Source organism: Neodiprion lecontei, chromosome 4 (assembly GCF_021901455.1).
Source record: "Neodiprion lecontei isolate iyNeoLeco1 chromosome 4, iyNeoLeco1.1, whole genome shotgun sequence".
Taxonomy (NCBI): domain Eukaryota; kingdom Metazoa; phylum Arthropoda; class Insecta; order Hymenoptera; family Diprionidae; genus Neodiprion; species Neodiprion lecontei.
In genome coordinates this window covers 14,587,120-14,614,769 of record NC_060263.1, presented here as the reverse complement: position 1 = coordinate 14,614,769, position 27,650 = coordinate 14,587,120, and the positions used below count along the sequence as shown (strand labels likewise).

Sequence of the window (27,650 nt, the reverse complement as noted above, 5' to 3'; positions counted from 1 at the left end):
TGAGAAACAATTGGTTCATAGTATTCTGTAATCATCTTGCCTTATATCAGTCAAATGAATTGTGTTATGTCTGATTTCAGCAATTCACTAATGACCGCAAGTTTTTTGTCAGGGAAAACAATATTTGGGTATTGAGCGTGTTTAGTGAACTCATTTCGTTGGAACCATCCCTTTTTATTTTTCCTGTACAATACATTTACAGGATATTTTTGCTTGACATTACTATTATTTTGTAACTGGTCCTAATTGCTCGGGCCTAATTGGTTGCTCATTCGGGAATCTTAGCGGAAACACTCTTCTCTGTTGTTTTTGAACCGGTCTTTCTTTTGCTTTTTCAAGTTTTTCCATTACATATTTTGCTGCATCAAATTGCTCAGCCTCAGCAATTTGAGCCAGAAGTTCAGCCTGGAAGGCCTTTTCCTTCCGCATTTCTCGCTTCTGTCTCACTTTAGCCCATTCAAATTTCATCTTCTTCCGTAGCTTCCTCAACTTGTGTTTTTTCATTTTTTTTCTTCTAATTACTATCAATCTTGCCGCCTGTTTTTCTAATACATGTTCTTTTGTAGGTGGAAGCTGGACAGATGATGTTGGAAACTCTTCAACATTGTCCACGCTAACACTTTTAGGCGGTTCTATTATTTTCAGGTTTGTGAGTAAAGGGCATTTTATTATTTTAGAAATGTTTATGCCATTAGTCGTAACATTGGAATCCAAATCTAGACTGCGTGGAGTAAAATTGATGTTAGAGCTGAGGCACAAGACTTTGTTGTTGTGTCTGGTGCTCAATGAAACGACTAAACTATTAAAAACATCCGAAGACGGTTTAGCCGTATAACTTTGCGACGAAATGGTCCCTAGAAATTATGGAGAAGGTTGGATTAGGTTAAATAATGTCAACTTGAGCAATGTTCACAAGTCGTGCGGGACCTGATCTATGACTTACTTTTCGTACTTATTTGCAACTGACGCAGAAGTCTATGCAGACCGAAGGCCATTTTCCACTGTTCTATGTAACAATATTTCGATTAATATTTTCTTTCAAACCTCACTTTTTGATAACACCATGGCTACAAAGAAAGGTACGTAACGGTAGCAGGCGACAAATTATATCACTGATTATAGATCGCTAAAGATAGCCAACGTAATGGGCCGTATCGAAACGAGAACGTCAGAAAACGGCTGAATTAATTTTTGCCAAGCAAGTCTACAACCATAGCTTTGATTATAGTCTATGGAGTGTACCGCTGTATTGCAAATGGCTGCCATTGTCAACAGAAAGCGAAGGGGTGTGTTTAAGTTAGATATTTTCTTCAATAATGTTCTGTTACCGTATGCTGCCAAAGTTATAATACCATAAATATTTTTTAGCAAACACCCAGTAATGATAAACCTATTTCGTAACTGAGACAAGTGCCTCGGAAATCGGAAAAAATGTTGAGATTCTTATCGCGGCGCAGGGGACGCAGCACGACTGCCCAGGGCGGTTCGTCGCACATCAAGAATCAGAGATTATTGGGGAACAAAAACGTTGTACAATGCAGGGTAATCCTGTTGGATGGAACAGACTTGCCTATTGAACTGTCGGTAAGGCAACAAAGACCTGCATTACTCCAATTCTTCCATCGACATGCTGTGAAATCTTAGTGTTTGTCATTCATATTATGGTTTTTAAAATTCTGCCAAACAACAATCATATTTTTTGGCTATGCTAACAGCTAGAAATCCTAGACTAGAATATCTTCTTACTTCCAGATTTGGGTTGATCGATAAAATTACATTACGTCTGTTTTGCTTTCTTTTTGTTTTTCAACTATCTATAGAAAAAGGCATTGGCCAGTGATCTATACGAGCAAGTCTTCTACAGTTTGGATTTGATAGAGAAAGATTACTTTGGGCTGCAGTACACTGACAGCAATAATGTTCAGCACTGGCTCGATCCTACCAAACCTATCAAGAAGCAGGTTAAAAGTTAGTAGATCTCTACGCAATGTGTATGTGTTGCATTTTAAGTATCTACTTAAAATTTTTGAACCTGTTGAATTCATTCTCTTTATTCATCCCCAGTCGGACCGCCATATACTTTAAGATTAAAGGTAAAGTTCTATTCGTCGGAGCCTAATACTCTGAGGGAAGAATTGACACGATATCAGTTCTTCCTTCAACTGAAACATGACCTTCTTGATGGCAGACTGCATTGCCCATATCCAGTTGCCGTACAAATGGCAGCTCTTACTTTGCAGTGTGAGTAATGATTATTCATTGGCTTTCAATTATATCGCTTTCATTTAAATCACATTGTTTGATCTTATTTATCTCCCATTAGCGGAATTGGGCGACTACGATCCTTCCGTACACACTGCAGCAACGGTATCTGAATTTCGTTTTGTCGATGATCAGACAGAGCAGATGGAGCTTGAAATATTGGAGGAATACAAAAAGTGCTCTGGCCTGAGCCCGGCGCAGGCAGAATCCGCGTATCTTGGGAAAGCCAAATGGCTTGACATGTATGGTGTGGATATGCATACCGTGCTTGGTAAAGACGCGTGCGAATATTCGCTTGGCTTGACGCCAACGGGAATTTTGGTATTCGAAGGTTCACAGAAGATAGGGCTATTTTTCTGGCCGAAAATAGGAAGGCTGGATTTCAAAAAAAAGAAGCTGACGTTGGTTGTAGTGGAAGAGGATGACCAAGGCCAGGGCGAGCAGGAGCATACCTTTGTCTTTAGACTAGCCAACGAAAAAGCTTGTAAACATCTGTGGAAATGTGCCGTTGAGCATCACGCGTTCTTCCGCTTACGCGCTCCAGTCAAGGGTGCTGGAGCACGTCAGAACTTTTTCCGAATGGGATCACGTTTCCGCTACAGTGGAAAAACCGAGTTCCAAACAACCCAGCTTAATCGAGCAAGACGCACTGTTCAATTCGAACGACGACCAAGCCAGCGATACGCCAGACGCCAGAGCCATGTACTTCGCGAACGACAACACCAAGTCGAGCCGCCTCAAGATCAGCCGCTAGTTCAAGCTCAGCATCCTCAAGTTCAGCCTCCTGTTGGTAAGAATCTAAATATTACTCTCGATCTGTTTAACTTTGTTCTGAAACGAAGTGTCTTCGATGGCCATTCACTTTCAAGAAAATTATTACTATGTGATGCTGAGCTTTTCTCACGCCCTTTACATTAGTACAGACTTTGCAACTTTATTCCAGCTGTAGAAACCGAGGCTATCAGACGCGAGCCCAGCAGATGCAGTTCAAATTCGACCAGTTCCAGCATCCAGGGTGCTTCGTCACCACTGGTAGATTCGTTGCTCAAATCGTTAGCAAAGGATCAACATCCTCTGGAATCAAGAAATCAAACCACAGCTACTGATACAGACAAGGAAGCTGAGCCGGTTAAGCCATGCTTAACTCCCGAGAGTATGACTAGTCAGCATGCACTGTTGGTACCCAATAATCAGGTCGGTGGTGGTTCCACGCTGCCTCCTCGCACTCCTATACCTCCCGAATCACTCAAATGTAACATACTGAAGGCAAAATCACTGGAACAGGGAAAAAATTCGAATCTTATATCTGTCAGCGCTACTGAGACGCCTTCGCTACCTCCAGACAAGAATCTGCACACAGATGCCGCGACTATAGTGTCTGTGGTAAGTTGGCCTGTACTTATTGTCTTCTGTCGTCATCAAAGTAATTTTACAAAATTTTGCCTCGATCAATCTCTGGTATGTGTCCTGTCTGGCTAAGTGTTGGCTACATTGATACACTAGTGCCTTTTATATTAATTAATGACAAACGTTGCGGCAACAAAAAGATGCTGGAAAAAAATATTCTTGCTCAAATTTTTGTCAACCCACCTCCCTCGAATTCCCAATGTGAAATTTGGTCAATTGTGGTGATTATCTTTGTTGTAACTCTTGTTTAAGCGCCGTTCTCATTTTTCGTTTGTGGCTAGCTTTCTATCTTTACACATTTTGTTGCTTTTGCTTGGCTAATCACATAGGGTGGAGACAAATTGACACTTTCTGTGAGTGGAGCAGCTGCAGCTACACTTCCAGCCGATGATACGGTTACTGTGACACACTTCTCGCTGGACAGTTGGGGTCAGATTGAGCAGAAAACGACACCGTTGACCCCCAAGGTTTCTAATCACTCCCAGAACCCGTTTAATCCTTTCACCAGCAACGAGAATAATGATCTTGCCCAAGTTTCGGAGGAAAAAGAAAAGCCGGCAGCTAGGACTGCAGGCGAAGAGGAAGAAAATAAAAACACAAATCCCTTTATCGACTGTAATCCATTTCTTGGCTTACTGAATCCATTTAAAGAGGAACAGTCTGTTGCTTTGGAACGGAAAGATAACGGAGAGAGAGAAGTTGAGCGAGGTGGAGCACGGATTGTGAAAACTGAAGAAATTCAAACTACGACAACCACCGTTGCTCATAAGGTATGGTTTTTGCTGTGTTGATCTTTGCTTGATTTATTGAACAGCAGTGTTTCCCCTGATTTGTTCTCAGTTTTACCCTGGTCCTCCATTGTTTAGTATGTGCTGTGTAAGATTATGCGTTTTTAGTGATTGTACGTAGAATTAAAAAACTAGGGGACAAGGGAGACCGCATTTTTTTTTGAATTTGAAAGATCGTTTTTGATTGTTTATTTCAGGACGATGGGCAGGAAGCATCTGATATTAGTCCGTGGCTCGTGGCTGACCCAACTCAGGAAACTCCGTCGGTTCAAAGCCCACCACGGCATACTGTAATCACTAGAAAGACAGTCATCACTACGCAGCTATGAATTCTGCCACAATTTCGGTTCAGTGTTTTTAATTATTTTAACCACAACAGTATCGTTCCTTCCAGGTTTATAAATATATACAATCCATATTATTCATATATTATATAGATACATATATATACGCAAATATATATACATACCTATGTGCCTTATCCAGTTAGTGGAAAGAAGATCAAGAAGGAAAATGTCGAATTCGACACAATTCATGACTTGAACGAGCGGTGATTCTTTTTCATCAATGACCACATCGTTCACTTTCTGTTTGCCAAGATTTGCCTGCAGTTCTATTATAGTCCAAATTTTTTTTTGTTCGTTATTTATTTGTAAATAAGATACAAATTTTTATGTTACTGAATTCATACGATCCACATCACGCATGTATTCGTTCATCCAAAAACTGGATGGTTTTTTCTTGTCCTGTTATTCGAAGTTTCACGTCAATTACAAAATATAGCACGAATACAATTCTGCAGATAATCGATCAAGTACTTGGTTCAAATTTTTTGAACGTTTAATTTTCTATTGGATTACCTTAATTATACTCGGTTTTGACGGGTCAAGTAAGGCAGCTATAGAGTTTTTACGCTTAATTTATGTTGGTGTATCCTGAGTAGAAATATTGTAACGATTGATAGGAGGGAGTGGGGTTAAAAAGGAATCTCTTAAACTGATGAAATATTCGACGGTCGTATTATCGGGACCATAACGTTTATACTATTTATAACAATTCTGTTAGAATAATATTAGTGTATACAATCATACAAACGTGTATACTTAATTTTATAACCTGGCACGTTATACTCGCCAAATTACTAACGAAGTGTATAATATCTATACGAAGAAATGTATCTCGACTCCGTTATTATATGCAACTACTGTTATATGTATAATATATGTGCACTTATTTACGTACGTATGTATATACATACATCATTCACGAGACTGATGGAGTGAGCGTGCACCTGATTCACCTGCCTCGGGACTTTTTTCGTCATCTTTTCATTGCGAAATGATCATTGCATAATTTCTTCTGACTCTAAAGCAAGCTTTTATAGTTCAAATTGAACTCGGTATTTTTTTTAATTCCGCTCGCTCTCCTTCCTACGTTTTCATACGCATAGATACATACATAAATGTATCGTGTATATTAACGCAACCATAAAGATAATTATACAAGATGTATTAACGTTGCGCATTCCATAAGGTATAAAATAATATTACGTGGCCTTAGATATGTTGTAATACAATTATTGTCGGAAAAATGTGCCTCGTTAGGATATTCATATCACTTATACACATACATATGAAAAGTGTACCTAGAACCCTTTCTACACATAGAAAATAAATAAATAGCACACACATATATATATTATACATATATGATAATTTGAATGTAGATATACAATATTTAGTCGCATACATTTAATATGTCTAGAATTTTATAATGTCACGCGTGAATATCCCTGATCTATTCCGTCCCGAAAATAAACCATATACAGAAAGGAAAAAAAGTGTATCACGCAACAATGCAATTTTTATCGCTCTTTCGCCAATAATTTAAGAAATGTGTGCCTCCTTAACGTATAAAATATATGTTTCGTTCGTTATTATTTATTATCGGAGAAAATGTTCGCGCAGTGCAAGGATGTATGTAACGACTTTCTGAAAGACAAGCCGTTCCCGCCGAAAGATATATACCTAAAAGGCTATGTATAAAATCAGAGAGAAAAGAAGGAAGCTTTATTCGGTTAAAGTAGGATGGATACAAAAGGGTAAGATAATCTTACAAAAGGGAAGCTTGCGTGCGTGCGTGCGTGTGTGTGTGTTTGTATGTGTATGCGTAGGTATTTGACGGATGACGAAAAGCGGTTACTGCAACACGTAAGAGTGGGTGAAAACTATGTGCACGTGGATGTTGATTTGCGTACCTATATGCATTTTGTTCTCCATCCCTGGTGCCGATTTTTTTTTTTTTTTTTTTGATTTATGCATGCATACCTAGGTTTGTGTATTGTTTTGTTTCACCTACATTACGTAAGAAATTCACAAATGGGTGTTAATTACTGTTAAAGTATGCAGGATAAGATTCAAATGCAAAAATGTTTACGCGCTGACACGAAGAGGTGCGAACTTTTTGAAAATTGTCTTCAGGTTCCATCACACTGAGTATAGAATTAGGCGCATGATGCATAGATGACGAAAATTTGTAACTTCAGGGGGAAAATATGAAAATAAATTGCGAAACGTGATTGTGAGAAAAGAAATTTTATCTGAGGTGACGTAATCAAAATTAGTGATACGGTTTCAAGTATACTAATCATGCTTGTGATATTCTGCACCCGTGAAATTGTTCAAAATTTATCTGTGCATTAATTGTGCATAAACATTTGACAAAGACAAGAAAAACTGTTACGAGATCGGATGGGGAGTTTCCCGGACGTGCGTCTTTTAGTTTAATCCGCCATTATAAAAGTTCTCAAGTTACTTCCGATTAGTCGGCGGTCTACGAAGAGTCGGACCTTAGAGTTTGCATGTGATGGAATTTACAGAGAAATATCGACGAACCCGTAAAATGATTATTAGCACTAATTAGGTATCTTAGGTAGGTTAATCGAGTTGAAGAAAGTCTCGCCGTTCTTTTCTTCGTTGTCTTTGCTTTCTTTCCGATTTATTCACCGATACGACGAAAGATGCCGTGAAATCTCTTCAACTGTTGCTTATTTCTTACCGAGAGTTATAGTTGTATGAAATAATTACTCTCACGACTAGTTTCTGTCTTCGGAATTGACGATCTCGATTTGTATACATGATAGATCCCATGCAATTCAGCGGTCAGCTGCAGTGAAACGGGTATCGCAAAGCTCTCTAAAATGTTTGCTATAGGCAGAAACGACTTTCAATCGATGAAGCGAGGGGTTTTCAAGTAAATCTATCGTTCCGCGTGAGCATACAACACACCTGATATGTGCAGGCTGAGCCATATAATGGCCTATAAGTGCCTAGCGTCAAGTAATATCGTTCATCGGCTTCGTATTGGGGCGAATACATCTCACTGTAATTTTTTTGATCATATATTTATTTTGCTTCAGTTTCTTTAAAAATTTCCATGCAATTGCATTAATTGTATATAATATCTTAAAAGATCACTGGGACGATTCGGGAGAAATGTCGCTGCTTCTGCCGTCGGCGGCAAAGAGCTTGCACGAAAGGGGAGAAACGCATATCTTCGTTCTGGGGGTCAATTTAGGATAATCAATATACTAGATAGGTAGTAGACATCGTTTATGTGTCGTTATACCTTATATATAGGTATATAACACAGTGCTTCTGACGTCGTTGATATCCTGAAGACATAACACCGGTCAACGCGAATTTTGAGTCTGGGTTCTAGAAGTCAAATTTTGATTTCTTCCACGTAATTAATAACAGAAAAAATCGTTTTATCAAATAAATTTTGTTTTTTATTTCACCGTGCTGCTACCCGCTGTTTATATTATCAACCAAAAACATCAACAGTTTTATTTATCAACGTAAAAAAGACAAAAACAAATTTTATAAGTAATAAATGAAGATTTTGTTTATTAGTCAATGTATAGAATCAAAAATTATTCATTTAAATACAAACCGAAAAATATATTTTATTTTTTGTCGACCAGTGTTATGCACTCCGTATCACACATGGGGATCACAGATGGTCACATTATATCTACATTTACAACTTGTAACGACAGGGTGAAAGAAAACATTGTCACTTATTTGCTTCCGCGTCCTTGTCAAATCAGGTGATCGCTAAACAGTCATATTTTCCTGTGGCATAATTGTCACATGTATAACAATATGTGCATTATGATCCTATAATCGATGTGTTGGCAAAAACGTCAACTCGCCACAAAACACACCCATCTATAATGCGTATAATGAACAGAAATAATCGTTCGTTACTCGGTTAATAATCTAGAACCTAGAATAGGTCCAGTGTATATAGGCGACTTCCGGTGGTGGGGGAAACCCCGCCGCTACCGCTAGCGTTTTACCCACGTACCACGCCCCTTCGCCTGTATTATACGCAGTGTGCATGCGTATGCGCGTATACGTGTGTCCTTGTATGGATATCCCCCCCGCATCGCAGCAGCATTCGGCTTCTAATCACATATTCTTTAAGGGGTTTAACGACGTCCGCCTTCTCTTCATTGGCGACGATTAATTATCATACATGTACCGGTTAGAGATATATAAGATGCCGTTTTCCTGTTACATATATGTATTTCAAAAAGCTGATTCCGCCACGGGCTTGGTTTTTCTCTTCGGTATTAAATGCAGGACATTATATATTCATAATGCATCCGTTCAGCTTATTCACACGATGTTTATGCACGCAGGACAGCAGCATGATAAGCATGTACGCATAGCTATACTTTACATAATACGTCTTGAATCGTTACACATTGTTTCACGTCATTTATATAAAAACGTAGGTGTAATCGACAGTGGCGAAAAAAAAACATTACAACTATGAGGAATTGAGATAATCATACTCGCTGAAAGAATTTTTGTACTTTCTGCTCCCTGCAGCTTATTATCTTATATATACATATATATACATATACAATACACATTAAACAATATAGTTAATGTATAAGTTACTTTACTACGGGTGACTTTTCTTCATACTGTCATCACCGACTGTATGAATTGTATTCGAGGTTGCGACCACGGCGGCGGCGGGAGCGTTTCTATTCCGTAAAAAGTGATCCTCTATATCTTGGAGAGTTTTGTCCTTTGTCTCGGGTAAGAAGAAGTACAAGAAGACCGTACCAGCCGCGGTCAGAGACCCGTAAAGTAGAAAAGTCCCCGGATTACTCAGGGTCGCGGTCATCGCAGGTCCGGTCTTGACGACGATGAAAAAGCAAACGAACGCGAAGCCCGAACTGAGACCGGATCCGAGGCCGCGTGCCGCGACGGGGAATATCTCGCCGCATAAAAGCCAGGGCAGTGGCACCAGACCGACGCTGACCAGGAAGACGAAAACGACGAGCATCGAGCCCGGAAGCCACGGCGTTCCCAGGCCGAAGAGCAGCCCTCCGCCGAGCACGAAGAGACTCGACGCCGTTCCGGCGCCGGAAACGAGGGCGAGGCCTCGCCGACCGCATCGGCGGGTCAACCAGCAGGCAAAGAAGCTGGCGACGACGCGAACGACGTCGAGAACCAGGGTGGCGTAATGCGCGTTGCGATTATCCGCGGGCTCGGAAACGTCGGCGATCAATTGTACGCAGTAGAAGGCAACCGCGTTTACGCCCGAGAATTGTTGAACGAAGAAAAATACGTTGAGGATCGCTAGGGGCGCGAGAAACGTCCGGGAGTTCCAGACTGCACCGCCGGTCGTCGAGTTTTCGGGGGTTTCCGACGAGCGATATTCCAACGCTCGAAATTCCGCTGCCGCGTTCTTACCCCGGAGGTAAAGCCAGGCGTTCGTCGCATCGGAAATCCGCTTCTTCTTCACGAGCCAGGATGGGCTCTCCGGGGCGAAGAGGCAGGCGAGGAGAGACAGGACAGGGAACCCGGCGCAAAGGTGGGCGGCGACCCGCCACGAGAACCAGGTCCCGAGGACGTGGGAGATCAATATCCCCACGGCAATGGCCAGGCTTATACCGGCCAGCAGGATCCCGCGCATGCGCGGCTCGCTCGTCTCGGCCACGTAAACCGGGCCCAGCGGACCCTGGAGGCCGACGCAGAGGCCCGACAATAAACGACCGACTATCAGGGCCGTGAAATTAGGGGCAAAACCGACCGTCGCCCAGGCGATCAGGTACGCGGGACTCACCAGGATCTGAGACACGCGTCTGCCCAGTCGCTCCATCAGGATACCCGAGAGCCAGCAACCCGGGGCCATCAGAAGGGCCGCGGAAGCCGCGATCCAAGATTCATCATCGAGGCTGCTCGTCGTTATTCGATGATCCCTGTCGTAATCGTTCAGCTTGTTTTCCAGCCAGAACACGCTGCTCGCGTTTAGATCTCGGCCGAAGCCCCCCGCTGCTGCTGCTGAGTCAGGCTTCAGCTGCGGCAGAAGCACCGCGCTGTAACCGAAGGTCGCGCCGACCGATATCGTAGACATTATCGGACCGATCGCCGTCAGTGTTTGTCTCAATAGATGTGACCTTCCCGAGACTTCCTTTGCCGATGAGTTAGCATCCGATTGCTTTGCCTCGTCCGTCTTGCGGTCATTTCTGTTCTCATCCTCCATTGCAACGCTTCGGGTTACAGACAATCACCTGCAAATGGGTATAATTAAACATGTCGTGGGTATATACTCGGTTGGATCTTATACTATATGTATAATATGACTTCGAGAGGAGGTTCAGATGGATATAGGATTGATATGCGATGCATGTCGAAGATGTGCACGAGGATGTGAAATGTTGGAAAGGAGGGATATCTTAATAAGGCCGTTTTTTGAACCATGTCAGGTTCACTTTCAACTATGTATATTGGTATTTTATTCATTTCGATAAGAGTCACATTTCGTGACGAGATTCCTTTGTTGTCCGAGCTATTATTGTAGGTGCGAAGAACATCCTTAGTTCTCGCAGACACATGAAATTATCACGTGTATGGTCTGCACTGCGATGTCAGCGTTGCTCGTTTCACGCTGTTAACAATGAACTCCCATGACCACCGTTCTTTTCTAAAAACTACTCATATGAAAGGTGTATGAAATGTGTCAAAGTTGTTATTTTACTTTTTTGCTTTCACATTAGAATCGAGCTTCCTATTAATTCGTCCATTACAATTATCCAAAAATTTTCAAGCAATAATTTTTCTTGCGAGCAATTAGCTGATAAGTAAGTGGTTCGAACTTGACTAAAATAAGGAATTCCAGACACTTAGAAAATGTGATAAACGTATTAGACGTAAATTTAAATTTAATTTATTTATTTTTTAAAAATTAGCTCGTAAATCCTCCGATTTTCAAAGTTGTCTATCTAATCTATAGTAGAACTTCGTCGATACCTGGATAGCTTTGGTGTCAAATGTTTTTTTAACTTTATACCGTTTTTCTGTTTTTAGAGAAGAATGGAAGTTATTGTAATCACCCCGAAAATGCAACTTTTTATCAAATGTCCACATCTTAAAGTCTAGAGCATCATCTCCAATCATTTTCTGATGGATGTTCGTGTGTGTGTGTGTGTGTGTGTATGTGTGTGTGTGTGTGTAGGTACGTATGCGATGATCAAGTGTTTTGTCCGACGATATCTCGAGAACAAGTTACCGGACTTTAATTTGAAACAGGTTGAATTTTGTCTTTGATCTGTTTGGTACTTTTCTAATTATTTAAATACGAGTATTCTAAAAAACAAATACAAATGATATCTTGAGAATGGATGAACATTGAACCATTGATGGAGTGAAAATTGGAACCGTTAGGTTTTTCTGGTCGCTGATCACGACGTATTTGATATTGGTATTCCAAAATTCGTATAAGACAATAACTTTATTATTATTGTTTTTGTTATTGTTGTTGTTGTTGTTGTTGTTGTTGTCATAATTATTATTTCAGCCCGAAACGAGTTTGAATCCGAAAAGTTTCTATAGGTTGGATAATCATGGTCAGCTCGAACCCGCCTATTTATCTGTAAGTATATCAGACAAATCAATTATGAATTGCGGCATCTTTAAAAATAATACCGGAAACACTCAACGCCAGGTGTAATCGTTTGACAATTGACCGTCAAGTAAAGAATCACTTATCCACAAGCTGGTCTAATGAAAACGGACGTAAGACGATTCTCAGAAAATAATCCGTATGCGACATTTTTCACGGGGTTGAAGTAACGCTAACGTCACGGACCTCAGGAATTGAAAAAATCATTATTTTGCAATTTTAAAGTGATTTTCAAGAAGTTGGCTTTTGAAAAATATACGTGTATTTGGTTCGGTATGGTATACTAAATCTCAGACAATTCTAATGTTGCGTATAATAGTATCGATTTTTTATTTTTTTTTAACACGTTCCGTTACAGTAACGTTACTAACTTCAACCACATGATTTTTCATACTCCGAGTTCGGCAATTAGAGATGTAAACAGCATAATGTTAACGAGCCGTCCATTTTTTCGATATAATTGTTCAGTTGGCAATTGTCTTTCCTCTTTTTACACGTTTATAGTTCCATAGCAGTTTAGTGTATAAGTACTTGACACGCAGTAATTATAGAAAACTGTCGCTTTGGTCTTCTGTCGCATAATCGCATGACGTAATAAGAGCTCGGATAAAAGATGATTTATACAAGGTGGTTTGTGACGCTGATCGAAATGAATAATAGAATCAAAAACCGACTTTACCGACACCCCTCCTGCGTATAATACTATATATAATAAGTCCAGCCTCAACGCCTCCACCGACAAAGACTGATTTTACGATAATGAATCTTCTCTGCTTCAGTAGAATGTCATGGTATATCTACATACTTATGATGAGAAGTGTAAACGCTTTGCAAACGTTGCGTTCTTACGCCATGTATATGTATATCTACAACAGTAAACAGTGACTTACGCTTATGCAATGTACAACCTGCACATTTGTCAAACACGTCAAAAGTTAGTAGAACAGCGCTGTTGGTAAACGATCACTCACGATATTACATTTATAGGTATATATGTATATAGACAGCTCTTATGATTGAGCTTGCACAGCGAACGACGACTGACGAAAACGAATGATCGTTGCGCGGTTTTCAACTTGGACTAACAGCAGTCGTCATCGAACGTGGAGCGAGATTCGGTGCAGGTATCCTATCGCAGATATACTTTCTCCATTAGCCACTTTCGTGCAGCTTTCACCAAGCGGCGTACCGTCGTCACCGCACACGAAACCATTTTCGGTGTATTTGTGATATAAATATGTATACACACACATGCCTACGTTTACACGCCGTACGGCGGTGCCGCAGCACTGTAGCTAGTAACCAGCGCGCCCGGTGCTTACATTTATCTATATTTTTACCCCGCACGAAAAACTCTTCGTCGCAAGGTGACACCTACAATTAGTCACATGTGCCCGCATTGAGGGAGAATTGACTGCGTTAGTGTCGCGACGTACCTACTTATGCATCATGGGCCTCGAGGGCAAATGTTTTATGCAAATATTCTCAGACCCTATCGCGACTATAAACGATCTTTCCTATTATTTGTTTGTCGTGGGAAGAGCATTCGTTGACTTTATAGGTATACGTCAAGCTCGACGTTGCCGTGCACGTTTTCGCAAAACGAGAGAAAGCGTGCATAGATCGTTGCGCGTGAGGTCTTCCGATCAACTTTTGTTTTCCATAAATTGAAGCCAATCGTCGTTCATACGCAACCTGTAACGCCAACTGTGTAAGACGAGAGAGTGCCGCATCGGGCTAAGCGAGCGAGGACGGATATCGCACGGCTAAATAGGCGCGGCTGCGCTCAGACAGCTCACCAGTAGCGAATCGCGGCAGGCGTGGCTAGTCGCCATTTTGTACCGCCCACTGCGCTGTCATACGCTGGACACGCCCAGCGGTTCGCTACTGCTTCTCATTTTCCCTCGACGGCTTCGTCTTCGTCTTCGTCTTCTTCTTCGATTTGATACCATTGACTCTGACGCACGATTATCCGCGCAGATGCAGCTCACGTACCGCTGGAAATGCGCGTTCTCATTTCCATCGGTCAAGGTTCCAAAAAGTTTTACCCTGCGCCGAATGATCATCGGCTCAACGTCTCGCTCGCCGACTCGTTCCTTGAATCCGGCAATACCGTTTCGAACGCGATCGGTGCAAGCGCTGCGCTACCGCCGGCGTATGATCGTCGAGACAAAGGAATTGCGGCGAACGATGAACTGCCGAGCGGCACACCTACGCAGCTACGCTGTGCACGCTGCGGTACGAACGCAGCCACACTCGTACATACGTCCGTGCAGCTGACGGCTACTGAAAATTACAAATATGCGTACCGTCAGCTCCGCTCTTGTACTAGCTGCTTTATTTGTATTCACTGCGTACGGCGGCTTGGTTATAATTATAGGTAGGTACTTACACCTTTGCAGCGTCCATCTCGTGGCGTAGCTTTGCGTAGGTACCTACTTCACCTAGGCTCGATCGGCGTTGTGCGATTCTATTTGGCAGCACGAGTTTGTAAAAGTTCTTTATGATGATCGTTCAAACAATTTTACGTGTAGGTATGTATCTACTTACCTTATTATTTTTTCTTCATACTACTCGTGTAATCATCGAGCTTATACTTCTGTGTGTTTCAACGGACTCTCGCTCGGTCATGTAGCGGCTCGTAATGCCATTTTGAAGAGGAAGAGATTCGGAATACCTGGAACTTCCAACTGCAGCTCGGAGAGGGGGGATTACCTGTAGCTACAGGGCATTATTGTAGGGATTTTTGACGGTATTAGCCTGCAATATTCTATACCATAATCTAGAGCGGCACGAATATATTGAGTCAGTGATTCGCCTTGTTGTTATCTCGGGGTCGTGTCAATTATGTAGTGCGATGAATGTCACGATCGGTATTACAAGGCTTGTACACTCATACTTTGGTGAATTTGACACGATATTGATATAGATTAGGTACTCATTACTTGCTTACCATATTATCCATGTATATGCCTGCGTGCAGCACCGTAAATTTAACCATATTCTTTTGTACCTGACGAAGCATGTGTACCTATTACAGATATAATATTAATGCCTATACAGTAACAAAAGAGTTTATTACGTTTCGTTCTTCTTATTCAAGGCCTATAACCCGATCTATTTTTTCTTATGTAAACCAACACGGTTTCTAATCATAGGAATTGGGAAGGTGGATTATGAGATCGGTTAGTTATAGGTAAATAACCTCAGCAAAACTTGTACAATGTTACATGAGACACGTATTAATCATATTTTTATTATGTATATAATGGTTCGTCAAACGGATACATATTACAATTCATATGTAGGTATATAAGAATTACTATACAATAATAACACTAAAATTCTAATGAAGGTACGTGCGTATAATATTATATTTTTGTTTAACGAAAATTAACGCATGACTTGGTTGGAGGAGGAGGAGGAAAAGGAGCAGGAGGATGAGGAGGAGGAGGAGGAGAAGGGGCAGGGGTGGTGTTGACTATCAAACAAAAGAAGCAACCGATAAATAGTAATAATAATAGTATAATAATAACAAACTATCAACTATATGAAGGTACTTAATACTCTTAACCGCGTAAATACCCTTATACAATGTAACATAAATAGACAACAATATCAACGTCCCAATATTAATATGTATATTAGGATGGTCCTGAAAAAGTTCATTTTTGAATTTCTATCAGTCCATCCCCCAAATCGATTCCAAGTAATTAAAGAAAAAATATTTCTCCAATTCTTTCAGATTTTTATCTAGACTCTAACCCGTGCCCGCAAGAGGGTGGATTTCCCTATTTAACCCGTTCAAGGGCACATTAAATCTACATTAAATGAACGGATTTCGATGAAATTAGGTACAGGAGGGTTTCTTGGGTTGCTGATTACGAATCTGAACTAAAAATTACAAAATTGGAAATGGTGGATCCAACATGTTAATATCAAGTGACTTGTGAGATTTTGATCCGTCACATTGGGTCCGCCATTTTGAGTTTCGTAATTTTGAGTCGAGATTCGTAATCAGCGATCCAAGGAATCTCCGCACGCCAAATTTAAACGGTATCCATTCGTTAGATTTAGTGTGCCCCTGAAAGGGTTAAAGGGTAAAAAAATAAAATAAAATCCACCCTTTTGCTGGCACGAGTTAGAGTTGAGATGAGAATTTGAAAAAATGAGCAAATTATTTTAAACTTATTTGCACCCGGTATGGGGGGTCAGCCGGTCGAAATTTAAAAATTACCTTTTTAAGGACCACCCTAATGTATATTAATATTTATATCATGTATATATATATATACACATATACATATACATATATACACATGTATATACGTATATATCAATATTTAAAATTGCTCAACTTAAACAGTGGAAAGGGAGAGAGTAATAAAAAAGAAAACAATGAATAAAAATTGGTAAATAAACAAAACAAAGACATTCGGTAATATTTTGAATATTACTGCAGTAGGTATAGCCAAGTTTATAAAATACCTGTATAATAATAATAATAATAATAACAACAACAACAATAATAATAATAACAACTATTATTGTTATCATTATATATATATGTGTGTGTGTGTGTGCGTGTGTGTATACATATATATTCATATATATAAACACACACAATATGTTTGGTAGGTACGGAGAATCATTACATTATATATAATACCTTTTTACCTCACCCATTAACGGGAGGGTATAATAATTTATCATTACATGTATATGTACACACGTACGTACGTCTTACTAAAAATTCTAGATAGGTTTCCTTAATACATAGTGATAAAAATTTTAAAACGGAACTTGGGTCGCGGGTTGTGTAGATATTATAACGTGTATATCATAAGTATATAATACGTTTCCGGAAAGTGGAACTTCAAATTTACTCTGTAACAAAATATTCTCGTTGCCCTGCACCTTATTATAATATGTTATTATACTGCAACTTTTGTATCGATATATCGGTATTATTTTAATCATAATTTGCGCTATTGTACCGCTGTAACTACTATCATGTATCGCACATACATGCTTTTCTAAATTTTTTAAAGTCGCGGGTTATTTTTTATTTTTTTTTGCTCACCCATTCTTGTGTATTATACGAAAGTGAAAAAATTTCTTTCACCACAGTCTAATGATGGATTCGTAATTCAATCTAATCATACAGACGCATCAAAGCGTGTACGTAGATTAGGGCGGTTCTTACTCAACAATTCCCTAATTTTGTCACATTTTTGTTTCCACGCTAACCCCATGCAGCCTTGTACGAGGGTGGATTCTCCCATTCGAAATAACGCCTTTCGGCTATAGTCTCAGTGAATATTTTATTGTAAGAGTAATAATTTGCAGAAAAATTTATAACTGCAAGCGTTTCGTAGGCTTTGATGCTTATACTATTTGATAAAAAGTTTGCATCGTCATACTTGGCAATGTAAACGAATTGCACACCATCTAAGTATCACTTTTATTTTAAATTTATACCCGTACAATAAAATATATACTAAGAATATAGCCGAAACACGTGTATTTCAAATGGGGAAATCCAGCCTCTTACATACAGGGGTTAGAGTGGAGATAAAAATCTGAAACAATTCGGAAATTGGTTTTGAATTATTTGGAGTCGATTTGGGGGCTGAATGATAAAATTAATTCCAGCCCTAAGTAAGGACTACCCTAATGTAGATGTACGTACAATGTACGTACCTATAAGTTTATATATTGTTTCGAGAATATTGGGAAATATGAGAACAGGATCCCAAAACTTAGAGCCAATCAAATTTGACATGTTATAAAGTACATTAGATTTGTTTTTCTGTTTTTTCTTTCGGATTTAATTTTCCTTCACGATTCTTTTCATATTAGGGTTTCTATTCGATGATTATGCATCCAAACGTGCGGTGAAAGTAAAATCCATATTATTTTCCTATTTACTAACTTTCTTTATGTTGTTGAAGTTTATCTCACGCGTTTTGCCATTCGCAAAATAATTCTTTATGTTTCAAGTATACCATACATGTCAATAAATGCACGAGGATCAAAGATCCGGTTGAGTTTGTATAACATATAATGAATATTACGAAACCAGGTTTGAAACAAAGGATAAACCAAGTCTGCAACATATGGGCTTGGAAAAAAAAATAAATAAATCATTGACGCATGGATTAAAATTTTCCAGTGTACACTAGACATTATACTTATATAGACGCTTTCGCATATCATTATACCAATATAGGATTTATAAATAGGAATATATGTTGGTATTCATTTATGTATATATCATATTACATAATAATAACATTGGATATTAGTTTGTTTTTGTATTTTTGTTTTTGAAATTTTTGTTTCTAGGTTTTTTTTCTCTTCCTTTTCTCTTCAATTATCATTGCTAATTATAGTTAGATTGCACTACGACATTGCACACGTTCTCTTGACATTCTTTGGCATCTCTATATTATACATATAGACGAATAGTTATACACGTAAACACGTCTCTATTATATAGGTATAGGTATATAGTATAATATGTGTTACAGGTAGGCATACACTATACTTGTATATGTGTATTTCTTCTCGTTCTATATACGAATTATAAGTATTATAGTCTACGTCGCCTTGCTTCGTATACCACTGCTTCGGTACAGTGATAAAATTAAATTGCAGTTTCATGTTTATAGAGCCACGGTAATTATACATAAATAATATAAGGATACTCGTAACAACTGGTGTCATACATGAGTTGCGCATACATATTTCCTTGTCCAAAGCATATAAGGATCATGCGAATATACTGGAAAGCAAATGCAAATGCAAATGCAAATGCAAAAAAAAACTAAACGCACGAGGAAAAGTACAGGGGATATGTCGGACTGTGACTGTCTATCGTTTGTAAGGACGATGCCGGATAAATTCCTGCGATAATTAAGGAGGCTGTTGTTGAGCGGTAAAAAAGCCCGTAGACGTCCTCTGATTCCTGTTATACTGCGAGGCGACAAAGGCTTGAGGATTTGGAATGTGCCTGACAGCTAGGTTCGGTTTGATTTTCATCCCGTTACCGAACCCGGATATTCTGTGATGAGGCTGAGGTATGCGCAGAGCAACCTTGTTGCCGCTGCTCTGCACGTTCGTCGAGTTGTTCGCGGCGGTTACTCTCTGCACCTGATGATCGAGGGTAGGATTGCAGGGAGCGGCGCTGGCCTGAGTAGGGCTGGTCCTCAGGAGAGATACCGCGGCGTCGGAAAGCGTCCGCAAATTCAGATCCTGATTCTTCTTGACGTCCCGCTCCGGCGACTTGTCGGCGCCAACGACTCCGCGGGCCATCGTCGTCGGCGTCGGCTTGCTCGCCGTCGGCGGAGCTGCAGGCGAGGTCGAGTAGGTCGTGCTCGTTATGACCGGGTTGCTGCAGCTCGGGGTCGGCGAAAGATCCAGAGCGTTGTTCGCCCCGCTGCTCAGATCGAGGGGCTTTTCGATCTTGGAACCGGCGCCGCGGCTCCTAGCTGACGATGAGATCAGCCCGACGTGGTGAGGGTTCACCTTCGTCTGTACCGGGTGCGCGCTTTTCGGCGGCACCGAGAAGCCCTGCTTCAGGGTCAGCGGCGCCAGGGGCGGCGGCCCCTTCTTGGGCCCGTTGCTCGAGCCCGCCTGCAGGCCCCCCGGCTTCGACTTCGACATTATGCTCTTCAGCGCATCGCGCATTTGCTTCTCAGCGAGCAGGCTTCGCACCCGGTTCGCTTTGCTCTCCCGTAGCTGTCTCTCCAAGGACTCACGATGATAGTCTATCCCTCCGCCGGCGCCGCCGCCGCCGCCGCTGCTTTGAGAGTTGCGGATCTTGTCCTGAAGCGTCTTGCTCGCTTCGCTTATCGCCACCAGTCCGAGTCTTCGCAGCACTTCTTCGTCCTTCGGTTTCTCCTCGGGTTTCTCGCACACTCCAACCACGCTCGTTGCTGACTCGACCCCCTCGCGCTGGTCACGATCCTCGACCTTGAAGATGCTTTTCTTCTTCCCAGTCTCCTGCACGTCCTTCTTTTTATGCTGTTTCGACTCCTGCACCTCTTGAACTTCATCCTCGACGGTAATAACTTGAACTCCGGAGCACTTCTTCTGATCCTCGATCGGCGACGCTGCGGCAATTGGCTTCACACCGCTGCTCTTATTCATGATCTGCGCAACCCGGACAACCTCATCCGGTATTCCGTCTATTATTTCCTCGATCGTTTCCTCCTGCAGATGAGCCGGAAGAGGATCTCCGCCGGACGCTGCGTTCGCAACCGAGTCCTTCGCAATCCTGGGCTGTTCAGCCACGACCGTCTCTTCGTTGTTAGTCGTCGCGGTTCCGAGGAGTATCGGCGATCCGTCGATCGAGGCCGACGGCGGCGGTGTCAGGGGCAGAGAGGGCAGCGGCGTCTGGGGGCGTTCGGTCCCGGTTTTGATTTTCTCTCTGCGTACGGCTCTCATCTGCAGCAGCTTCTCCTTGGCGCTTCCGGAGCTGGATGTGACCCTAGGCGGGCACGGAGTCAGTCGGACTTTCAGTTTGAGCAGGTCTTCCCTCGGCGTCGTCGTTATCTCGGCTATCAATCTTTTGTTCCGTCGTTTCCGCCGCTTGTGGTGCTCCAGCCTCGGCAACTTTCTTCCGCTCTTGTTGCTCTCCGTTCCCCCAGAATTTACCGTACCCGCGGCGCTGCAGCTTCCCTGGAGTCCCGGGGCTCGCATCACCGGCGTAACTTTGCAACGCGGCTTTTTTATCTTTACACCGTTCGTCTCGCCACTCGGCACCGGAGACCCGTTCGCGTCCACCGATTGGGCGACCGTTTCCTGCACGCCGCAGCTGCTTATCAATTGCTGCTGCTGCTGCTGCGGCGGCGCGGGCAGCTCGACCGAAATCGGATTTAAGGACTTTGCCACGACTGCGGAAGCCGTTTCTTCCGTATTTTCCACAAGGATTTCAGACTCCGTTCGTTCTTCGCTGACTTTTCTCACCACGCCGCTTACCGGTTTTAATATTTCGAGACTTTTTATCGTCGGTTTGCACCTTGGCTTCGACGTATTCGATAACTGTGCGGGTTGTGGCTGCACCGACGTTCTCATTTCCGGATTAGACGATTGCTTTGGACTTGGCGGTGGGGTTGGCGGTCTTTGGACGTTTTCCATCACGTTTGAATTGTTTCCAATTGTACTGTTATTGTTGTTGGCAGTGTTGTTATAGGAACTTAGTGATATCGGTACCCCTGACTGCTGCTGGAGTATCGTTTCTTCCGATCGCTGTACTACCCGGTAGTACAACTTCATTGGGGTTTCCTAAAATCGAGGGGGTTAGTGCAGGGCGACAATTATAGAGCGTCAGGTGTCTCATAAATTTGTGTGCATGAGTTGTCGCGTCGCAGCGCAGATTTCCCCCCCCCAGTGTTCACAGTTTGTTTTTATCTGCAGGGTGGCCAGAAAAGCCTACGGGCACACTGAGAGAAATTTTTAGTTCCGATTACCGCTCACTTCTCAACTATTTTCATTTTTTATCATAATCGAAAAATATAGTTCTAGGTACAAAATGAAAATAAGTTTTCTAGCTGTTACCGGAAAGTCTAGTATCCCTTACTATTCTTTCTCATTACGATCGCTGTTACCATATTTTCTTGTAACTGTTGCGAAAATTTAATGCTTGTGCAACGATAAATTGACGCTAAAGCCTTATTTAAATATGAAAAGTACACCGAACAGTAAACCGAACAAACTGATTTTGCGTTACAATTATCAAAAAAGGATCGACGATAGCGCAAAATGGTTACGTGTACCTCGTTTTTCGTAATCCCGATAACATTTAAACAGTTTTTTTAACGATACCTGTTTTACCCAATTTTTCCACCTACTGTAACAACTGAAATTTTTCTCAGTGCATGGTCGGGGATATTTTTCCTAGAGACAAGTGCGCATAAAAATACTGAACTGACGTAACCGATTTTGCACCGAGAAATGAGTTTATTTAGGACTGTTAACAAACGTACATTTGTACATGGCGAAATAGATGTTTTGTTATTATTATCATATTTTGTCAAGTCAAATAATGATCGGTAGAATTTTTATAATAGTTAACAATAGTCATACTTGGCTCAACTAAAATTTTATAATAATAACGAAACATTTATTTAGCCATATCCAAATATACGTTTGTTAGTAGCTTGAACAAACTCTTTTCTCAGCGTGACTATTCTCACGGCAAAGTTAAAGTCGTCGAAGAAATCTCATTTCTCATGGCCACATTTTTTTCTCTACATAATTCACGTTTAATTAAAGTATCGATTTTTATAACGATATATACCTACAGTTGTGTTGAAAACGAAATGTCGAATTCTTCGAATTCAGTGGAAATATGGAAACGCTAGGCGTTTTGTAGGTTGGTATAGGTATATGTGAATAAGCGTTAGTCCTGATAAAGAATATATCGCTCACCTTGTCCCACTTGAAGATGCACGCGAGGTCGAGTAGAGTCCAGGAAAGTTCGAGGGGTCGCATATCCGGCTTACCGGTATAATTCTTGTCGGGAAGCGAGGGTTGAACTTTAGGATATTCGTACAACATCTCGATCCTCTTGAGGGGTAATTTAGCCTCGGCGTCGCCCCACCCACGTTTTAGGGCCAAAAGTCTGACCAAATGTCTGACGGTGACGCCGGCGGGACATTTGAGGTACCTGATTTGTCCCCTGCCATTCGAATTCTCCTCATCGGCGTATTCATGCACCAGCTCGCCGACGTCGTTGCCGTTTTCCGTCGTTGGCCGCGGGCGTCGCCGTCGCCGGCGCGGTTCCTCCGCAGCCGCGACGACGTCGTCCGTGTTCACAATCTCGCAGAGGCTTAGACTCACCGCGTCGTCGAGGGTCAACGTTAGGCCGCCGAGGGGCGGGGCGGGCGGCGGACACTGGGGATTCACCAAGCGGAAGTGACGTCTTCTCTCCAATTCCGAGCGGTAGAGTCCCGGCACGGCCAAGTAGACGAGATGCTGCAGGGCCAGGTCCGGCAACAGAGGCGGAAGCGTCAGCGCGCCGCAGACCGGACAGGCCCGAGCACCGCTACCAAGACGGCGAACGATGCAACCCCTGCAAACTGATCAAACGGAGGCAAACCAACCCCAGCGTCAGCCATTTTTAACACCCGACCCGCGTCCGCGCCCACACCCACACCCACCCCAGCCATACCCAAACCCCCGGCCATCAAAAATGAATTAGCTACACCGAAACCCCCCTCGTGCACGGCAAATGCTGATGCGGTATTATACTATACGTACAATACCTAACCCGGCCTATACACCATACGCTAGTGCAGTCGTAACGTTTGTCAATATCCAACATTATTACATCCATTTCGGTTAGCAAAGTTGAAACTTTCTGTTTTCTTTTCTACTTTTAGGGCAATTCCGGGCGAGATGGTCACAGGTAAGAGATGGCCGACGGTATACTTTCTAACGTACCTCGCTGTACTGGACAGCACCGTAGGCCATCTCTTTGTATCTACGCCTGGCATCTCACCCGAAATCACCCTACGTATCGTGTTGAGACAATTATACAGTCCCTGTAAGAGGAAAATTTATAAGTGTACGTTTATGGGCTCGATTCTCGTACAGCAATCCTTGTCACTCGTACTTGCCAGACTATGCGTCTATACTATTGCGTGCGTGGGATTGATTTTCATACTAACAGGAATGCAGACATTCGACCAGCGTAGTCGCATCTATCAGATACCCGCGACACAGCGGGCACACGATGTGGTCGTGTAAATCTTTGACCAATGGTTTCCTCGTCCCGTCGGCCACGGCCATCTCGTTTACTCCTGTAATCAGAGATGATAAAATATAAAGGAAACAAGTCAGATAGCTAAAAGCCGTTGGATCGTGGAATTCCGAACGGTTTTTCACAATACATATATGTGGCGTGAGTATTTTCACAATTCCCAGTTCTTTTCATACCCTGCAGCATCCAGGCTGCAGCTCCTCTTTCTTGTACTAGCAATTTTCAATCCCGACGTGTAACGTACCCTATATACCAGCGTTAGCAGTTCGTTCGGGAGTCGACGCATCTTGGCGGCCTACAATTAGCACCTATAACAAGCATCGCTGGTAGAGTCTCGAGTCGCTGTCCCTGGACACGTGTGCCTAGTATCTCTCGCATATGTAGGTGTGCCTAGTATCTCTCGCATATGTAGGTGTGCCTACGTGAAACAGTACACGACGATGATCTGGATTCGGATCCGCTCCGAATGACCCCGGGGTGATCTGCGCAAGTGCATGATGCTGCTGGCGGCACTTGTATACCTATCTATACCGTGCAGTATTATACAATAACAGTCGAAAATTACGTTCACCAATACTTTGATATTGCCTTTACTCATATATATATATATACACGTCCGTGCACATGACGTTGCAGGTTGCAGGGGTTGCATGGATTTTGCGAGGGTGGATACGCAAGATTCTGTCCATGACTGGAATACATATGTGTATATACATGCACGCGTGTGCATATCGTAGGTGTATATAGGTATACGAGAGCGTTGCCTCGTGCAGTTAGCGACTAGGGATAACCGATATAGAGGGCTGGCTGACACATCATCCCCGCACGTTGCCGTTTCACCCTGTACGCGTAGGTCTATACTCGGGTAATGCCCCGCAACAACCCACGTATTTTATACCTCTCGATCCGCACATGCGTGCACTATCGCAATGTCCATGCGGAGAATGTGCGTATGTGTACCCTGTTCGAACGCGACGGCATAACTTGCGACTCGAATCGCATCGATTTACGTGGGTTTCCTGCGTTTCTCGTTATCAATAATTTTCACGATGCCGTTGGCACGGACTGCTGCTATTTTGAAGTTCGCATCATTCGAACCTCGGTATCGCGTTTACAGAAGCGTGTAACGAGAATAAAAAAAAATGAACTCGCAAACTGCGGACTACGTAAGCGGTAATCAGATATTCCCGCGTCATTTTTCACCATTTCTTCACACCGTGCCCCGCACCCTCCCTACCCGCCTCCACCTTACTGTTACGTACACCGACCGCATGCAGTTGACGGAATGTACGTATGTGTGCAGTATTGCTGCTGCATATGGTGTTACAGCCCTGGCTGACACGTGGTCAAATGGCACGTGACTATCCGATCCCTGATACGACCTGTAGCAATTTGTAGACCTTCTTATGCCCGCAGAAAATGCACGGTGTTTGTATCATTTTTATACTCGAACAACGCGGAATCCGTTGGGACGTGTGTAATTATGCATTGGTGTATGGTAATTGTCAATCGTTGTATCTATGTGTAGTTTTATGGAAATTACGCAAATTCTCGTCACTCGATATCTCGAAGGGTGGTCTGCAGCCTGTTTGCGTCTTTAGGCTCGATCGCGCTTAAAGGGGATGCTTCTTTTTGCGTATTATAAATTTGATTGCGATAAGGGAGCATGAGATGTTTGGTTTAAAGAAATTTTTTAAATCATTACGCTTTGGCAGAAGACCTCCGTTCGCGTAATTAAGTGCAGCGAGATACTGCGTTGTATCGTAAACAAGATGGAAGCAAATAATAAAATTTGCATAGAAATTAGGTGACATGTGAACACGTGACTCGCAACGAGTAATTGTGACAATACTCGTTGTAGCCCACTTACGGAGCAGTCGTCGAAAATTAGCAACTATTCGACGAACGGATAAAGCGAACAAATGAACGACAATGTCCGGAAATAAAAGCAGAAAATCAAAAATGCAAATTGACTACGAGTAAGAGAAAAACAGCTGATTTCGGAGATAAAACGTTAATTATCTAGACCACCTGCGGTTAGATTCGATAAAAATTCTCAGCAGCAGTATCGTATACAAGAAAAAGCAAAACAAAAGGAAATAATAGAACGATTCAATGTTGAATTTGTGCGAACTTTTTGCACGCGTATATACGTATCGAATACATTGGCAAATGTGCGCTACATATACTAGGTATCCCCATCCTTAATGGAACAACTATTTCGTATTAGATGTATACGTAATAAATAACAAATTATATCAACCGTCATACCAATTAACGGCATGGGTAAACAAGCAACAACGAGACAATTTGAAGAAGGAAGGAAAAGTAAATAGAGAGAAAAAAAAAAAACAGAAAAATATCGATGGGAAAAAAAAGAAGTTTTAAAAAAAAAAAATTAGCATAAACAAAAAACCGATTGTAGGAAGGCTGTTGTTACTACAAGCTTACCAGCGCAGAAAAATCAGTAAGCCCGAGCCGTAAGCTCCTCGGGGTAGATGTGGCAACGACGTAGAGCGCTCGCGTTCGCTTGGAACTTCACTCGTTGGCTCGCTCGCTCACTGGTCTCGGAATACTTGTTATGCTAGGAACGGTAGGTGCGGCAACGCCGCCGACTGCCTCAAGGCCCGATCCAAAGAACCCTCGACGTACCGCCGCACCATCGTGGCTTCTGCAGCACTGGCTCACGTCTCAGCACACGGGATTTAAAGAGCGAATAAGCGCCAAAACCGAGCGACGCCTCTCAAACGGTAGGACGACGGTTGTATACTCGAAATAATTCATCGAGCGCGCACCAGCCTCGCCGTCGTCACCGGTGGATGATGATGATTTTCATCGGTCGCGTATTAAAACCCGAATATACACACCGCGCTGTCGCTGGGTCTCCACCACTGATATAAACTTTTTGATATAGTTCGATACCCGCACTTACTGTACCAAACCGTATCGTATCGACCCCGCCTAAACCCCGCCTCGCTACCGCGGAAATGCACGAACCCCGACGGACGTTGCCGAGGGATATATCTGCCCGCGCTCGCTTAACTTACTGCATACCTACCTTGCCTCGCCTCGTCTCGTCTCGCCTTTGCTTGCGACGATAATGCGTGTTCGTTCACATGTGTGCCTCGGCCACTCGCTTTTCTTCGTGAGAATCTGCGCTCAGCGTCTACCTAGTTGGCTGCCCGAGTCTACGCGATACCAACATTTAAACGGAAACTGCGAGACCCGATTAAACTAACGCGGAGGTACGTAATGCGGTGCGTCTTGTCCGGCAGGAAGGAAGAAACATCGCAGCCTGGAACAGAGCGCCGGCTGATCCTGCGCGGAGGAGATCTCGCAGCATGTAGCGATCCCGCGATTTTCGCTACGGATCGGATCGACTTTTCTTCCTCGGAAATCATCTTCAAGGATAACAGATTCGATCGTACAAGCCT

General features: G+C 42.5%; 4 protein-coding genes across 7 annotated transcripts; 1 reads left to right on the top strand and 3 right to left on the bottom strand.

Moving 5' to 3' along the window:
- Positions 1-153: 153 nt before the first annotated feature.
- Positions 154-1,111, bottom strand: LOC107224358. The gene is made up of 2 exons (XM_015664379.2): positions 944-1,111; positions 154-854 (listed from the first exon to the last, which is right to left on the bottom strand). The coding sequence occupies exons 1-2, from the start codon at positions 993-995 to the stop codon at positions 226-228; spliced, it is 681 nt and encodes a 226-aa protein (XP_015519865.1). The 5' UTR covers positions 996-1,111; the 3' UTR covers positions 154-225.
- LOC107224357 (band 4.1-like protein 5) lies at positions 510-6,268 on the top strand. 3 transcript variants are annotated; one of them, XM_015664377.2, is made up of 9 exons: positions 510-645; positions 1,123-1,296; positions 1,369-1,584; positions 1,821-1,968; positions 2,065-2,241; positions 2,324-3,052; positions 3,206-3,645; positions 3,999-4,439; positions 4,655-6,264. In XM_015664377.2, the coding sequence occupies exons 3-9, from the start codon at positions 1,432-1,434 to the stop codon at positions 4,784-4,786; spliced, it is 2,220 nt and encodes a 739-aa protein (XP_015519863.1). In that variant the 5' UTR covers positions 510-645; positions 1,123-1,296; positions 1,369-1,431; the 3' UTR covers positions 4,787-6,264. The 3 variants fall into 3 exon arrangements, with proteins under 3 accessions (XP_015519863.1, XP_015519862.1, XP_015519864.1); XM_015664376.2 differs by having other exon boundaries at positions 1,123-1,286; positions 4,655-6,263; XM_015664378.2 differs by lacking the exon at positions 3,999-4,439 and having other exon boundaries at positions 1,123-1,286; positions 4,655-6,268.
- Positions 5,297-13,516, bottom strand: LOC124294075 (facilitated trehalose transporter Tret1-2 homolog). The gene is made up of 2 exons (XM_046737927.1): positions 13,337-13,516; positions 5,297-11,055 (listed from the first exon to the last, which is right to left on the bottom strand). Exon 2 carries the CDS (start codon positions 11,025-11,027, stop codon positions 9,435-9,437), a length of 1,593 nt encoding a protein of 530 aa, XP_046593883.1. The 5' UTR covers positions 11,028-11,055; positions 13,337-13,516; the 3' UTR covers positions 5,297-9,434.
- Positions 13,517-15,672: 2,156 nt separating this feature from the next.
- LOC107224361 (polycomb group protein Psc) lies at positions 15,673-27,195 on the bottom strand. 2 transcript variants are annotated; one of them, XM_015664382.2, is made up of 4 exons: positions 26,668-27,195; positions 24,125-24,256; positions 22,884-23,533; positions 15,673-21,737 (listed from the first exon to the last, which is right to left on the bottom strand). In XM_015664382.2, exons 2-4 carry the CDS (start codon positions 24,243-24,245, stop codon positions 19,365-19,367), a joined length of 3,144 nt encoding a protein of 1,047 aa, XP_015519868.2. In that variant the 5' UTR covers positions 24,246-24,256; positions 26,668-27,195; the 3' UTR covers positions 15,673-19,364. The 2 variants fall into 2 exon arrangements, with proteins under 2 accessions (XP_015519868.2, XP_015519869.2); XM_015664383.2 differs by lacking the exon at positions 26,668-27,195 and adding an exon at positions 24,461-24,734.
- Between the last annotated feature and the right edge of the window lie 455 nt (positions 27,196-27,650).